General features: G+C 61.3%; 1 protein-coding gene across 2 annotated transcripts in view; it reads left to right on the top strand.

Moving 5' to 3' along the window:
• Nucleotides 1-891: 891 nt before the first annotated feature.
• The window catches only part of Scube1 (signal peptide, CUB domain and EGF like domain containing 1), a 102,803-nt gene continuing 90,693 nt past the window's right edge, over nucleotides 892-13,001 (top strand). For both annotated transcript variants that reach the window (XM_042697956.1, XM_042697955.1), the window contains exons 1-2: nucleotides 892-979; nucleotides 4,479-4,610. In XM_042697956.1, the coding sequence (XP_042553890.1) occupies nucleotides 892-979; nucleotides 4,479-4,610 (220 nt within the window). The remainder of the gene's footprint in view (nucleotides 980-4,478; nucleotides 4,611-13,001) is intronic.

The following is a 13,001-nucleotide window of genomic DNA, read 5'->3' as shown; positions in this document are numbered from 1 at the left end:
GGGGTCTGCTGAGCTTTCTTCCCTGTCCCCCCAAGCGGACAGCGGCCGTTGGGTTGGGGGGCGGCCGGGCCCGAGGCGGAGGCCGGCAGGTGTAGCCCCCCCCCCCGCGCCCGGGCCGCCCCTGGCCGCGGCCCCGCCCCGCCCCACCGCCCTGTCACCCGCGGCCCCGACCCCCGGGCGCGCGGTGGCGAAAAGTTCGCTGGGTTCGGACGCCGGTGTGGAGGATCCGCGGGCGCCGCCGCCCGGACCGCGCCCGGGGCCTCCGGGAGGCGCGGGGAACCGCTGTGTGGACCCCGGGAGCGAGTGGCCCGCGGCGCCGCCACGTCCTTGGGGTGCAGGCCGGGATGGGGTGCGGAGCCGGGATCGGGGTGCAGGGCCCGAGAGAGGGGTGCCGAGCCCAGATGAGGCGCAGATCTGGGACCTGCGTGCAGAGCGGAGATCTGGGTGCAGAGCCAGGAAGGGGTGCCGAGCCTCGATGGGGTGCGGCCACCTTCGACCCCCAGGACCCGCGAAGCGGGGAGGGCAGGGGCAGCGGCGGCCTGGGAGCAGAGCCGTCCGGGACCCCGCACCGCGCGGGCGCCCAAGCGCCCGGGTCTCCGCCCGCCCCACCTGCCGCCCGCCCCGCACCCCCGCCCGCCCCTCCCCCACGTGCCCAAGCCTGGCTCCCATTGGGCGGACGCGCGAGCAGCCCCGCCCCCTGCGGCCGCGGGCCAATGAGCGCGCGGCTGTCAGCTCGTCAGCCGCGCCGGCGGCGGGGTGGCTCGGGAGCCCGGGCGGCCGCGGGGCAGCTGCTGCGCGGAGCGCTCGCGGAGCGGCCGGTCGGTGGGTCCCGCGCCCCGCACGCCCGCACCCGACCCGGCGCGGCCCGGCCCGGCGCGGCCCGCAGCGAGCATGGGCGCGGCGGCCGTGCGCTGGCACTTGTGCGTGCTGCTCGCGCTGGGCGCGCGCGGGCGGCTGGCGGGGGGCAGCGGGCTCCCAGGTAAGCGCGGGGTCCGGGGCGGCGGGCGGCGGGGCGCGGCGGGGGCGCGGCGGCGAGGCCCGACCCCCGCGGGCCCGGTCCCGCGCCGTCGGGGCCGCCGCCCGCCCCGCGCGCGCGCCCCGCCAGTTCTCAAAGTAAGTTGTGCGGCCGGCCGCGCGCCCCCGCCCCGCAGCCCCGGGCCCCGCCGCCGCCGGGCGGCCCCGAGCCCGGACCCGGGGAGCGCGGGCGCGCGGGGAAGAAAGGAAGCGCGACGGCCGGCCGGGGCCTGGGCGCGGCGCACCGGGCAGGCCGGGCGCGGCTCAGAGAGAAAGGACGGACGCGGGGACCGGGACGGGGCGGGAGGGGAGGTGGAGGCACGGGCGGGAGCGGGAGGCCGGGCGGGGGGGGGGGGGAGCAGACAAAAGGCCGCAGGAAGGAGCCCAGGGGAAGACGCAAGGGTCAGGGGGGGGATCAGAACCGCCGGCCACCGTGGGGAGAGGGGACCCGGGAGGGACTGGGCGGCGGTGGACGGCCGGGGAGGGTCGGACCCGGGGAGGGGGAAGTGCGGTCGGACTTCCCGAGGGGGAGGGGGAGGCAGATGGACACGGGGGTGGGAGAGAGAGAAAGAGAGACAGGAGGACCGGAGGGGCGGCGCAGAGGGACAGAGGAAGGATGGAGATGGACAGATGGACAGTCAGACAGGAGGGGGAGCAGACACAGACGCGGAAGAGGAGACCAGACACGGGCCTCCCCGCAACACCACGGCCAGAGGGGACACTGAGACACCCGCCAGCCTGTGGTGGAGAGGTGGCCGGGGCAGCTGGGGGGTGCCCGTGGGCTTGGGGGGGGGGGGCGGGAAATCCCTGCTCTCAGGCCCTGTTGCCTGCCCCTCTCTGGCTGTCTGGGAGGGGGTGCGGAGCGCAGCTGGGGTTCCTGTCACTCTAGCCAGATGAGCACTTTCCCCTGTCCCTCCCTGGGGTGGGGGTGGGGGACTGGGAGGACCCTGCCTGGCCTGCTCCCTCCACTGTCCCCACTGCTGGGTCCCCTGGGGTCCCTTCTTGGAAGCAGAGCCCTATGCAGGGTGAAGGGCGAACGTTGGAGCTGAGCTTCCTTCCATGACCCCTAGAAAAGAATGTGGACCCGACTCCCAGAAGCCCAGCCTTGCTGCCTGCCCCCAGCCCACCCCGCGTCTGTGTGTGTTTCTCCCCAGTTAGGGGTTCTCTGCCTCTGAGCGCCTGTTCTTGCACGCGCCTCTTGTCCAGCTCCTCCTCCTCCCCATGTCTCTCTGCCTCCCCATCTCCCCTCCCTGAGCCCCCCGGGGACCATAAGCCCACAGCAGCTGGTCCCAGCAAAAGCAAACTGAAGTCCAAGTGTTAGTCTGGGAGTGAGGGCCGTGCTGCACAGTCCAGGCTGACAGCCTCTCTCAGGACTCCCCAGTACTCCCATGTGAGTGAGGTATATGCCCACAGCCCCAGTACCCCTTTGCCAACCTCTACCTGTCAACAACCCAAGTGTGTGTGTGGGGGGGGGGTGCAGGGATGGCTTCCTGTCCCTCCGTCCCATGTCCTGACCCTCAGGAGGGGTATTTTCCTCCGGGTCCCCATCCAGAGTTTCCGGGCAGACCTCCCCTCCAAGTATACAGACTGGCTTTCTCTAGCGTCTGGTTTCTTGTTCTTGAGGTAGTTACCCCACATGCACTCCCCACGTAGGGTCCCTCACCCACATCCCCGCTGCCCCCCCAGCCTCTGGCTCCCACACGGCCTGCCCCCCAGCCTTTCCCACCACCCTCAGACAGCTGTCAAGCTGTGCTGCACACTTCAGTAGGTGGTACCAGTGCCCTGGACTGTGGTGCTTTGCACGTGTGTATTCATGCATGCCTGTGCATGTGCATGTATGTGTGTGCATGCGTGTGCACATGTGGTTTTTGATGCCTCTTGCCCCTCAGAGTGTGAGCTGTAGCCACAGGGACTCCCGCCAGACAGGACTCCTGGGAGACCCCCCCCCCATGCATATACAGCTAGAAAGCCCAGCAGCTACCCTCCAGAAGAATCCAAAGTGGGCATTCTTAGGGAGCAGACTACGCCATGTGAGGCCAGCGGTGTAAAGAGGTGGGGGCATCCTGAGCTTTCCTTAGGGCAGCTGCTCAGAGAGCCCCGTGCTGTTTACCTGAGCCCTTTGGTCTGTGTGTCTGTCGTCCATCTGCATGTTTATTCAGCTCAGCTAGAAGAAACATGGCGCCCGGGCAAGCTTGTTCTGTGCTGGTGTCTAGTCTCTGCCCCTACCAGTGAGCTACTGACCTATCTATCACCCTCCTCCTGAGACATTAACCCAGCGATAGCCACGGCTAAGGTTCTTCTACATTAACCCAGCGATGGCCACAGCTAAGGTTCTTCTAGCTGGGCTGTCTTGTGTCCTAAGGTCTCCCTGTCTGTACCATCTCCTTCCCTCCCTCCTTTCCCTCTCTTTCCCCCTCTCCCTCCCCTCCTTTTCAGAAAGGTGTGTGGAGTGTGTACCTAGACGCTCTCTTGCATTATTTCCCAACATGGATAGACCAGTGGGAAGAGTATTGAGAAGAGGAAGTGGGAACCCCCCCAAATGTAGCCCAAATCTCAGTCCAGAAGTGGGGCTCCAAGATTCAGGTTCATGCCTAGGTTTCCTGGGGCCAGGGCTGCAGAAAGCGCTGAGAGCAGCGGGCATCAGTGAGGCAGAGTTAGCCTGGGCTGAAGGGTGGCTTTGCCCCTGGCTGGACTCTCCAGTCTGGGGGGGTGGAGACCAAATGAAGACACCCCCAGTTTCATAGCCTTGGGGCTGGTGCAATTCCATGTTCAGGCCACTTGCATAGCTTTCTAGAGTGGCCTCTGCTCACTGAGCACCCCCGCCCCCCCAACTTCAATGTCCCCATCTTTTTTTTTTTTTTTTGGTTGTGGGGCTTGAACTCTAGGCCTGGGCGCTGTCCCTCAGCTCTTCAGCTCAAGGCGAGCACTCTACCACTTGGGCTACAGTGCTACTTCTAGTTTTCTGGTGGTTTATTGGAGATAAGAGTCTCATGGACTTTCCTGCCTGGGCTGGCTTTGAACCGCGATCCTCAGATCTCAGCCTCCTGAGTAGCTAGGATGACAGGCGTGAGCCACCGGCACCCGGCCACTGTCCCCATCTTAAGCAGGATTTAAACGCCAATGGTGTCCACACTGGGTGTGCAGGGGAGGGGTGTGGTGGTGCTGGTGAGGAGCGTGGGTGGGCAGGGGCTTTCCTTCCACGTGTCCCTCTGAACCTGAGCTTTCCCATCTCTTCAGTGGGACATGGTGAAGGAAATGAGGCCGGCATTCCGGCAGCACCATGCCTGGCACAGAGGAGCTCTGCCCTGGATGCTGCCAGTTGCAGCATTACCTGGCCGCTCTCTACCATGCCACAGCTGGTCTTGTCAGTCTCCCCAGCGGTCAGTGGAGCGTGGAGGCGCCGGCCGCTGGGTGCTCGGTCTCCCCGCAGCCACACTTCACCTGCTGTTCCCCACCTCCTGCAGGAGCAGCGGACGTGGATGAGTGTTCCGAGGGCACGGATGACTGCCACATCGACGCCATCTGCCAGAACACACCCAAATCCTACAAATGCCTCTGCAAGCCAGGCTACAAGGGGGAGGGGAGGCAGTGTGAAGGTGAGTCCCGTCCCCCCCCCCACCCCGTGCGCCCATCCACTGCCACCCAGGCTGAGCCTGCCACCCAGCGCCCTGGGCACACACAGCCCAAACGGCTGGGGGGCTGGAGCTGCCCTGGAGGGGAGCGGTTGGAGACATGGGGTGCCTGGGTGTTACCCACATTTTAGGCTTTTTTTCTCGGAGAAGTTGAGGTCGTGGCATGGAACGTTGTATGTGGGCTTCTGTCCACCACTGGATAGGAGGCGTCTGACTTCCGGTCAGAGCCACCCAGAGGGGCCCTGCTCTCAAGCTCTAGAATGTGGGCAGGGCACATGGGTTCGTGGGTTTGTGACATCCACCCGCTCAGCCTCGGCTCCCAGACACCCCCTCCCCCGCCCCCATGGCTGCATTAAGTATCTGTTATGCCCTGCTTCTTGCACTCGCGCTGAACAGTGAGTTGGGTCACCCTGGCCCTGCTCACGGCGGGGTGCCAAGGCCCCGCCCGAGGCTGCCACGTCCAGGGTGTGCCCTGGACACTCACCGTGGCTCCTTCCTCAGGGAGAAGGTTGTCACTTTGTGTGAGCGTGCACAGAAGGTTCTAGTCTGTGTCAGCCTGAAGTTAGCTCTAGACCATCTGCCTGAAACCAGGCCAGGGGGTGCAGGGAGGGGCCTCTCCCCGCCCCTGTGTCTCCCTGACCCCGTGTCAGAAGAGAGGAGAGCGGGGAGCGGCCTGACCTCTCCAGGGACGCTCTGGGCAGCAGTCCACCTCTGGCATGAACTCGGGTGATGATTTGCCATCCCCAGGCCTCGTTTTTTCCTATGGCATGGCTTCTCCTGGAGGCCCAAGGCCCAGCCCGGGTGCCTGGCTTTCGGCAGACCTTCTGGGTTCCTGTGTGTCGTGGACGGGGGACAAGCATGCCGGCTGCCACCACCGTGCGCTCTCACTACCCTTGGAATGGTCCCAGGCTCAGGCTCTGACCTTAGAAAACAATCCCTCTCCGCCAGTGCTCTCGGTCACGGACCGCAGGCCTTTAACCAACCACAGCTACTTGGGAGGTGGGGACAGGAGGACCATGACTCACAGCCAGCCATGGTGGTGTGCGTCTGTAATCCCAGCTACTCCAGAGGTAGAAGAACGGGGGATCACAGTTTGAGGTTGGCCCAAGCAAAAAAGTGTAAGACTGAAGCTGAAGAACAAACTCAGAGCAAAAAGAAAGTCCCCTGGGGCTGTGTCATCTGCTCCTGCCCTTGGGGAGCTCGTGTGCGGCTGGTGCTGTGTGGCACCAGCCGTTCATAGACGAGCTCATAGCAGCCCAGAGCCCCCTGGAGCCCCCATGATGCATGCTGGCTGGTGCTCCCCAACCCCCTGGGATGCGTGCTGGTGCTCCCCCCGTGATGCCCCCGTGATGCATGCCAGCTGGTGTGGGGCCTGGGATCCTGTCTGCCTCCTCCTCGTCTCATCCCGAGGGATGGACGGGTCCCCTCGGGACTGTGCAGAGACTTCCGGGGTGGACCTCTGCAGGGGCCACCTGACCTTTGATGTAAGGATGGGCACGTGGAGACCGAGCGCACGGGCCACCCACCAGGGTCAGGAGTGTGCCCACTCGTGCACACTGTGCCTCTGCATTGGCTTTTGCTGCTGTCCCTCCCCCAGCAGTCCTTTCTCAGTTGATCAGAGTTCAAATCCTGCCTGTGTGGCTCCTATCCTCCGCTTAGCTGTGAAGGAAACATGGCGCCGGCATCTGCATCACAGAGCGGGAGGGTGAGGAAGTTAAGTGACTTGGAGCATTTTACAGAGGCTGGCCCAGGCTGTGCTACGGGAGCGCGAGCCCCAGGCTTTGCGGTGGCGCTGGTGATGGTGCGGGTAGTGTTACTGGCACTGTTGAGGAAATGGTGATATTGAGGATGGTGAAGATAATGGTGATGGTGATGCTGACCGTGGGGAGAAGAGTATTGGTGACACCATTGTCACTGATGTGAATACTGATGGTAATCGTGGCAAAGGAAGAGGCGAGTGATGATGCTGATGGCGAAATGAGGATAATTAGGAGGAGGAGGCAGAGGATGGTGATGAAGGTAATGGAGAGCATGGCAATTGGGATGGAGTTGATGGTGTTAGCACTCTGGAAGGTTGTGTGTGTGTGCGTGTGCGTGCGTGTGTGCTCTCCTGGGGCTTGAACTCAGGACCAGAGTGCTGTTCCTGAACTTTTTCATTTCATTCAAGACTAGCGCTCTATTACTGCTTGAGCCACAGCTCCACTTCCGACATTTTGGTGGTTCAATGGAGATAAGAGTCTCACGGACTTTGCTGCCCGGGGTTTTGCAGGGCTGGCTTTGAACCTCGATCCTCAGGTCTCAGCCTCCTTTTAGCTTGATCGAAGGCATGAGCTACCAGCGCCTGGCATGCTCATATCACACCGGTGTTGATGCTCATGCAGTGTCGATGGTCATAAGCTAAAGGGGTGATACTTGGTCTTCCCCCCCACCCCGACAATTCCCCAAGATCCGGCATGGTTGGGACATGAGAGGTGCTGGTTCCTAGGTGTCCTATACCCCACAGGCCTCTCCTACCCCGGCGGTGCATGTGGGAAGGTCACAGGTAGCCAGCTACCAAGATCTCACCAGCAGAAATACGTGGGCAGAGCAGGCTGCTGTCCCTCCCCCCACAGCAGACTCCCAGCCCCCCCATCTCCACGGGCTCCTCCGTATATCCGTGGGGCCCCCCATCTCCACGGGCTCCTCCGTATATCCGTGGGGCTCTGCAGCTGATCATTGGGGGGGGGCAAGCATACTGTCCCCACACTGCATGTTACTGTGCAGGACACAGGCTGGAGTTTCAGGAAAGCCCACATGGGGAGCCCCACTTCCCACTACCCCAGTTCTTCCCGGGATCAGCCGTGTCGTGGGAGGCCCGGAGCGGCTGGACGTGTGTGTGTGCCCTTGGCGGGGGCCCGCTGGAGCTTCTGCTGGTTGTGAAACACGCTGACAACCACGCACACCTATGGGGAAGGTTCCTGGCTGCTCTCCGGTCCTTCCTGCTTTCGCCGGCGCCGGGGTGCGGTCTGGGCCAGCCTGGTCAGCTTGGACTGGTGACAGAGCCTTGGGCCCCAGCAGGACTCTGAGCAAGGCAGGGGGTAAATCAAGGCTTTCTCCAGTATTCCTATCCTGTGGAAGCTGAAGTTGCCAGGGGCGAACTTGTGGCCGGTGGGGTTGGAGGGAACTTTCTAGAATATCCATGACCACAGCTGTCCCCAAGACAGAGGCGGGTGAGCCCTCCTCTCTGCTGCCCTCTCTATACCCATAGATGCCTCCAGTTTAATTCCTGCCACAGGGCGTCATGTCTTCCTGGAGTACCTCCAGGAATGTGGGCATGGTCCGTCACCTGCCTGGCTCCTGTGCCCTAAAGTCCCCGGGTTGGGGAGGGGGGTACACCCCAGGGTCACCTCCTCCAGGAAACCTCCCTAGGCTGTGAAGATCTTTGCCACCACACTGAGACGAGGCCCCAAGCCGCTGTGGGAAGACAGCGAAGGGCTCTTGTCAGCCTGGGGTCCCAGCGAGCGCTCCCCGATCCTCTCAGGATCACGGGGGCGGGGGAGGGGGGAGGCGCTGGCTAACGAGGGCCCCGTGGCAGAGCTTGGGAAAATGGAGTCCAGAGTGGGCAGTCTCCAGGTGTCCCAACAGAGAGGCAGCAGGGCCTAGATCCAGCGCACCAGCCCCAGGGCCCCATCTGAGAGCGGGCTTCCTCAGCCGTGGGGGTAGAGGAAGCTGGGGGTTTACATGTGTCCCAGCCGGCACCACCGCAGCTTGTCTGAGGCAGACCCTGCGAATGTGAGCAGCCAGAACGACACTCTCCCTTTCCTCTTCTTTCTTGTGCCTGCCGTGGGGCTTGAACTCAGGGCCTGGGCATTTAGCTTTTTTGCTTAAGATTAGCACTCTACCACTTGAGCCACAACTCCATTTCTAGCTTTAGGGTGGTTACTTAGAGAAGAGTCTCATGGACTTTGTTGCCCAGGTTGACTTTGAACCTCGATCCTCTAATCTCAGCCTCCTGAGTAGCTAGGAATAGAGGCGTGTGCCATCTGTGCCCAGCTGCATCCCCTTTTGATGTCTGGGAGATTCTGCCCTTTGGGCCTGGCATGGCACTTGGCTCCGAGACTCTAAGCTCCTGATATTGCCTGCCCTGCCTTCCTTCCCTCACCACCAGCTCACCTCTTCCCACCCCAGGGCTTTTGCACGTTCTGTTCCTCTTCCTTCAGTGAAGCCTGTGCATTCCCAGCCCATGGAGCCCCTTGGGTGCAGGCGTTGTGGAAGTTGTCAGGGCTAGCCCTGCACTGGCCCCTGCTCTGAATTAGCCAGGCCTGTTTGTACTTGTCCTGCCCAAGGGGCAGACTGGGGCCAGGAGGGGCACTGCAGTCCCTTTAAATGCTTCCACTCATTTGACCTTAATTGCCTTGTTTTCAGACATTTGCTAAGGAAAAGGACTGAATTATAGCTTGAATTGGGTCCTACTAATCTTAATGAGAAGCTCTTGTCTGTAATCTGGTCCAGGCCTCAAATGGGGAGCGAACTGCCCGCAAATGTCTTGTTTAAATAACGGAGACCCTCCTGCTAATCACTGTTTAGTCTGAAGCAGCTGCGCTCAGCCCCGCTCCACACTCACGGAGTTGACCGTTTATTCAAGTGGTTTGTTCCACGCGCAAGTTCCAGCTCCGGCTCCTCCAAAATACTATCATTACCACTCTCAGGGGAGAGGCGTTTTGTTTTGGCCACAGTATATTGATTATATTACTGTTTTCCTGTGTGTGTGTGTGTGTGTGTGTGTGTGTGTGTGTGTGAAAGAGAGAGAGAGAGAGAAAGAAAGAGAAAGAGAGAGAGAGAGAAATAAGGGAAATGACCAGCTATGGTCATCAGAGATCACAAAATGAGCATGTGTACAACGAATGTAAATAGTCCCTTCCTGAATCTCATGCCTCCAGGGTCTATTCATCAGCCGCTGGTGGTAGGTAGATTACAGAGTGTGTTATTCAAGGGTTTTAACACAACTCCTAATAATACACTGTATGAACTATTTACAAAAAAAAGCAACAAAAAACAACTTCTAACCACTTAGCCTTCTTGGGGATAATGGTGGTGACTTGTTAAACGGCTTCCATCGTCCTGATCTCCCTCTAGCCAAACTCAGGACGGGTTCTGCTCTGAGGAGGCCGAGGGGCATGTGGCTGGTGGCGGGAACGCCTCCTGTGTGCGGGTAGACACTCAGCCCGCTCTTGCTCCAGCCCACGCAGCCCACCCCCGGTCCAGCAGGCCCACACACCCCACTGGAGGTCCAGCAGGCCCACGTGGCCCATCCAAGGTCCAGCAGGCCCACCCGGCCCACTCCCAGTCCAGCAGGCCCACACGCTCTGCACGCAACCCACCGAGGTCCAGCAGGCCCACATGCTCTAAGCACATGACACACAGAGAGGTCTGGGAGCCCCCGTTCACCTTCAGAAGGAGAACTGGGCTGGGAGTGTGGCTCCAATGGAAGAGCGCCTGCCTAGCAAGCAGAAGGTGTTTGAGTTCGAGCCTCAGCACTGCCACCACCAAAGGAAAGATGTTTAGAAGGAAAGCTCAAATGACTTGCGCGCTGGGCATGGGGGCACTGGCTGTGTAAGTGTTGGGTGTATAGGTGTTGGGCATGTAGGCGTTGACTACAAGCGTTGGGTGCATAGACGTTGGGTAAGTAAACACAGTGCATAGGCATTGGCTACTTAAGCACTAGGTCCGTAGGCATTGTTGTTGGGTGCGTAAGTGTTGGGCACACAGGCGTTGGGTGCGTAGGCATGGGTATGTAAACGCTGGGGCAAATCCACGTCTTCGAGCCTCCGTTTGGACTACTGTGCCAGACTTGGTGTTGGGGCCAAGGTGTGTTTGCTGCCCTTGACCTCCCTGGTTAGCCAGACACAGGTTGGGAAGGACAGAACAGATACGGTGCGGTGCGGGTACAGGAGCATGTGCGGCTCTCCCTGCCGGAGAAGGGGGAAAGACATCAGGGAAGGCTCCGTGGAGGCAGCAAGATCTTAGCCAGGATGGGAAATCAGAGAAGAAACGGGTCCTGCTTTTCCTTCAGGGCCCTGTGGTCTCAGGTCCTTGCTGACCCTGAAGGCTCTGCAAGTGACTGTCACCTTGCATCCCATGGGGCAGCGGCGCCGGGTGCAGATCTGTCTGTGAGTGTTGACGGTGCCCCCTCCACCCCCAGGATAGCCCTTTGGGCCTTTTCCCCTCCAAGTCCTCCTTTCTCCAGGATTAGGGGTCTTTGTCCCTCTTCCCATGCCTCACCCTCTCGGCCCCTTCCTCCCGGCCCTCCCGCCTCCCCAGGGCTACTTCTTCCTCCAGTGGCTGTATTTGTTTTGCCATCTAAGGAATGCTAACCAGAAAAACCATTATTTCTAAGAAAATAAACTGTGGGCTTGTTGGCCTTTGAATGCTACTGACATGGATACGAGCCTTCCCCCAAAGGCCTCGAGACAAAGAGGGCCAGGGGGCTCATGTGTGCGGGCAAGGTCGGGGGGTCTCGGCGGCCCTGGGCTGGAGCCCTCCAGATGGGTCGGGGCTGCAGCCCCGGGAGGAGTGAGCTCGGGACTCCCGTGGCTTGTGGCTGGGCTGGGCTCAGCTGCTGGGCCTGACCCTCTGGGGGCTCTGAGAGGCAAGGCGGCCCTCTCTCCGCAGCCCCCTGGCTTTCTGCCCCTGTGCTAAGGGGAGGAGAGTTGTGGGTGGGGCCCTGAGTGACCGGCCATGCTGTGTGCTGCCTGCGGAGGTGGGGGAGGGCAGGAGGTGGCAGGCCTCTTAGGCTGCCTTGGGGAGTACCCCCTTCCTCAGGGATGCCCCCAGAGGCTCGTCAAGCCTCCCATGGGGTCCCAGCTGAGCTCAGGCACCTGTCCCTCCCCTGGCCAGTCCCTGGGGTGGGGGTGGGGGGCCTGGGCCTGGCCAGCCCTCCACACACCAGGCTGTGTCAATCTGAGTCTGGTCTCTCTCCCCACCGTGCCCCTCACCCCCCTCCCACCCCCACCCCAGGCCAGCAGCTCCTTGGCCAGAGTCCAGGCTGAGGGCAAGAGGCCAGGCCTGGGAAAAGCATTGGTGCTGAAGGAGTGGAAGGCAGACGGGTACCTCACCTTCTAGGAGACCATGAGCATCCCTGTTTCCCTGACCTGTGGGGCCATTGAAGAGGATGGCATCCCCCCCGCCCCAGACTCAGTTACCCATTTATAAAAGCCAGGGTGTTGGTGGAGGAGCTTTAACACCTTGAGCTCTTGAGTGTTGGCTCCACGTATTTCTGCTTGTCCTGTTGCTGACTGGGGGGTACCCCAAAATCTGGAGCCTGCAGTATGGGGGCCTGGACCGCTCCCCACCTCCACCCCAAAGGGGATGGAGAATTTCCTCAGGGTCGGAGCTGAGCCCTGGAAGCCTTCGATGAGCTTGTGTTAATTGGAAGCCCAGGCAGCCTGGTGGGATTCCTGACTCCCCGCCCCACCGCCCCGGGCAGCTGTGTGGTCTTGAGCAGGGCAGGCAGCCTCTCAGAGTCTCAGTTTACCTGTCAGCGAAATCAAGATGGTGGCCACCTCCTACCTCGTGAGACCTGCTCAGCGGAGGTCGTGGTCGGGCGGCTCTGTCTGGGCCTCGCTCTGCAATTTGTGTCGGAAGCACCGAGGGATGGAGAGGACGCCGGAGGGAATGGCGTCCGCCTCAGGAGGAGAGCATGGTGGAGCTTCGAGGGAGCAATGGGGAAGCGTAGCTCAGCCCTGGGTCGGTGTTGGGGCTGAGGAAGGAGCTCCAGGCAGTGCAAGTGCAGCATAAGCCAAAGCATGGTGGCCCAAAGCCACACCAGGGACGCGGAAGAGGCCACGGAGTGACTGGAATCTATGGTTATCTTGGTCACAGCGTGGCGGGGGAGGGGGCTTCCACTCCGGCTGAGCCATGGTCATTGTGTGCAGTTAGGAATGGAAAAAAGTATATAGATTTGTGTTGGTTTTGCATGACCTTTGGCCTCCCCCGTAATTAACCGCTGGGCCCACTTCTGGCATTGTCCCCGCACAGGGACACCTGATCGATGGACGCCAGGGGTCTCGGAGCGGAGCGCCAGCTCATTACTCAGTCATTACAAACCCCGCTTAACCCCGCACCACCGGAGACAGGGCCTTAATCCTTCCTGCTAGGCGGCTGAGGAGCTAACTGCCTTCCCGAGAGCGTAATTAGCCAACAAACCGGATTAAGATTTATTCCTCAATAAGGACCCGACTTCCTGAGCCATCCATCTCTCCCAGATTGGTTGTCTGATCTAAGGAGCGCATGGTTTTCCCCTAAAGCCGCAGACAAAGGAGGGCCAGGCCGGCAAGCCCCCGGGCGGGGAAGCGGGCTTTGTTAGAGCCCCGGAGG

The sequence above is a fragment of the Dipodomys spectabilis genome, unplaced genomic scaffold (assembly GCF_019054845.1).
Source record: "Dipodomys spectabilis isolate Male_0828 unplaced genomic scaffold, ASM1905484v1 ptg000230l, whole genome shotgun sequence".
Classification (NCBI taxonomy): domain Eukaryota; kingdom Metazoa; phylum Chordata; class Mammalia; order Rodentia; family Heteromyidae; genus Dipodomys; species Dipodomys spectabilis.
Note: the sequence above shows the minus strand (reverse complement) of the source record. Positions and strands in the feature narration are given on the sequence as shown.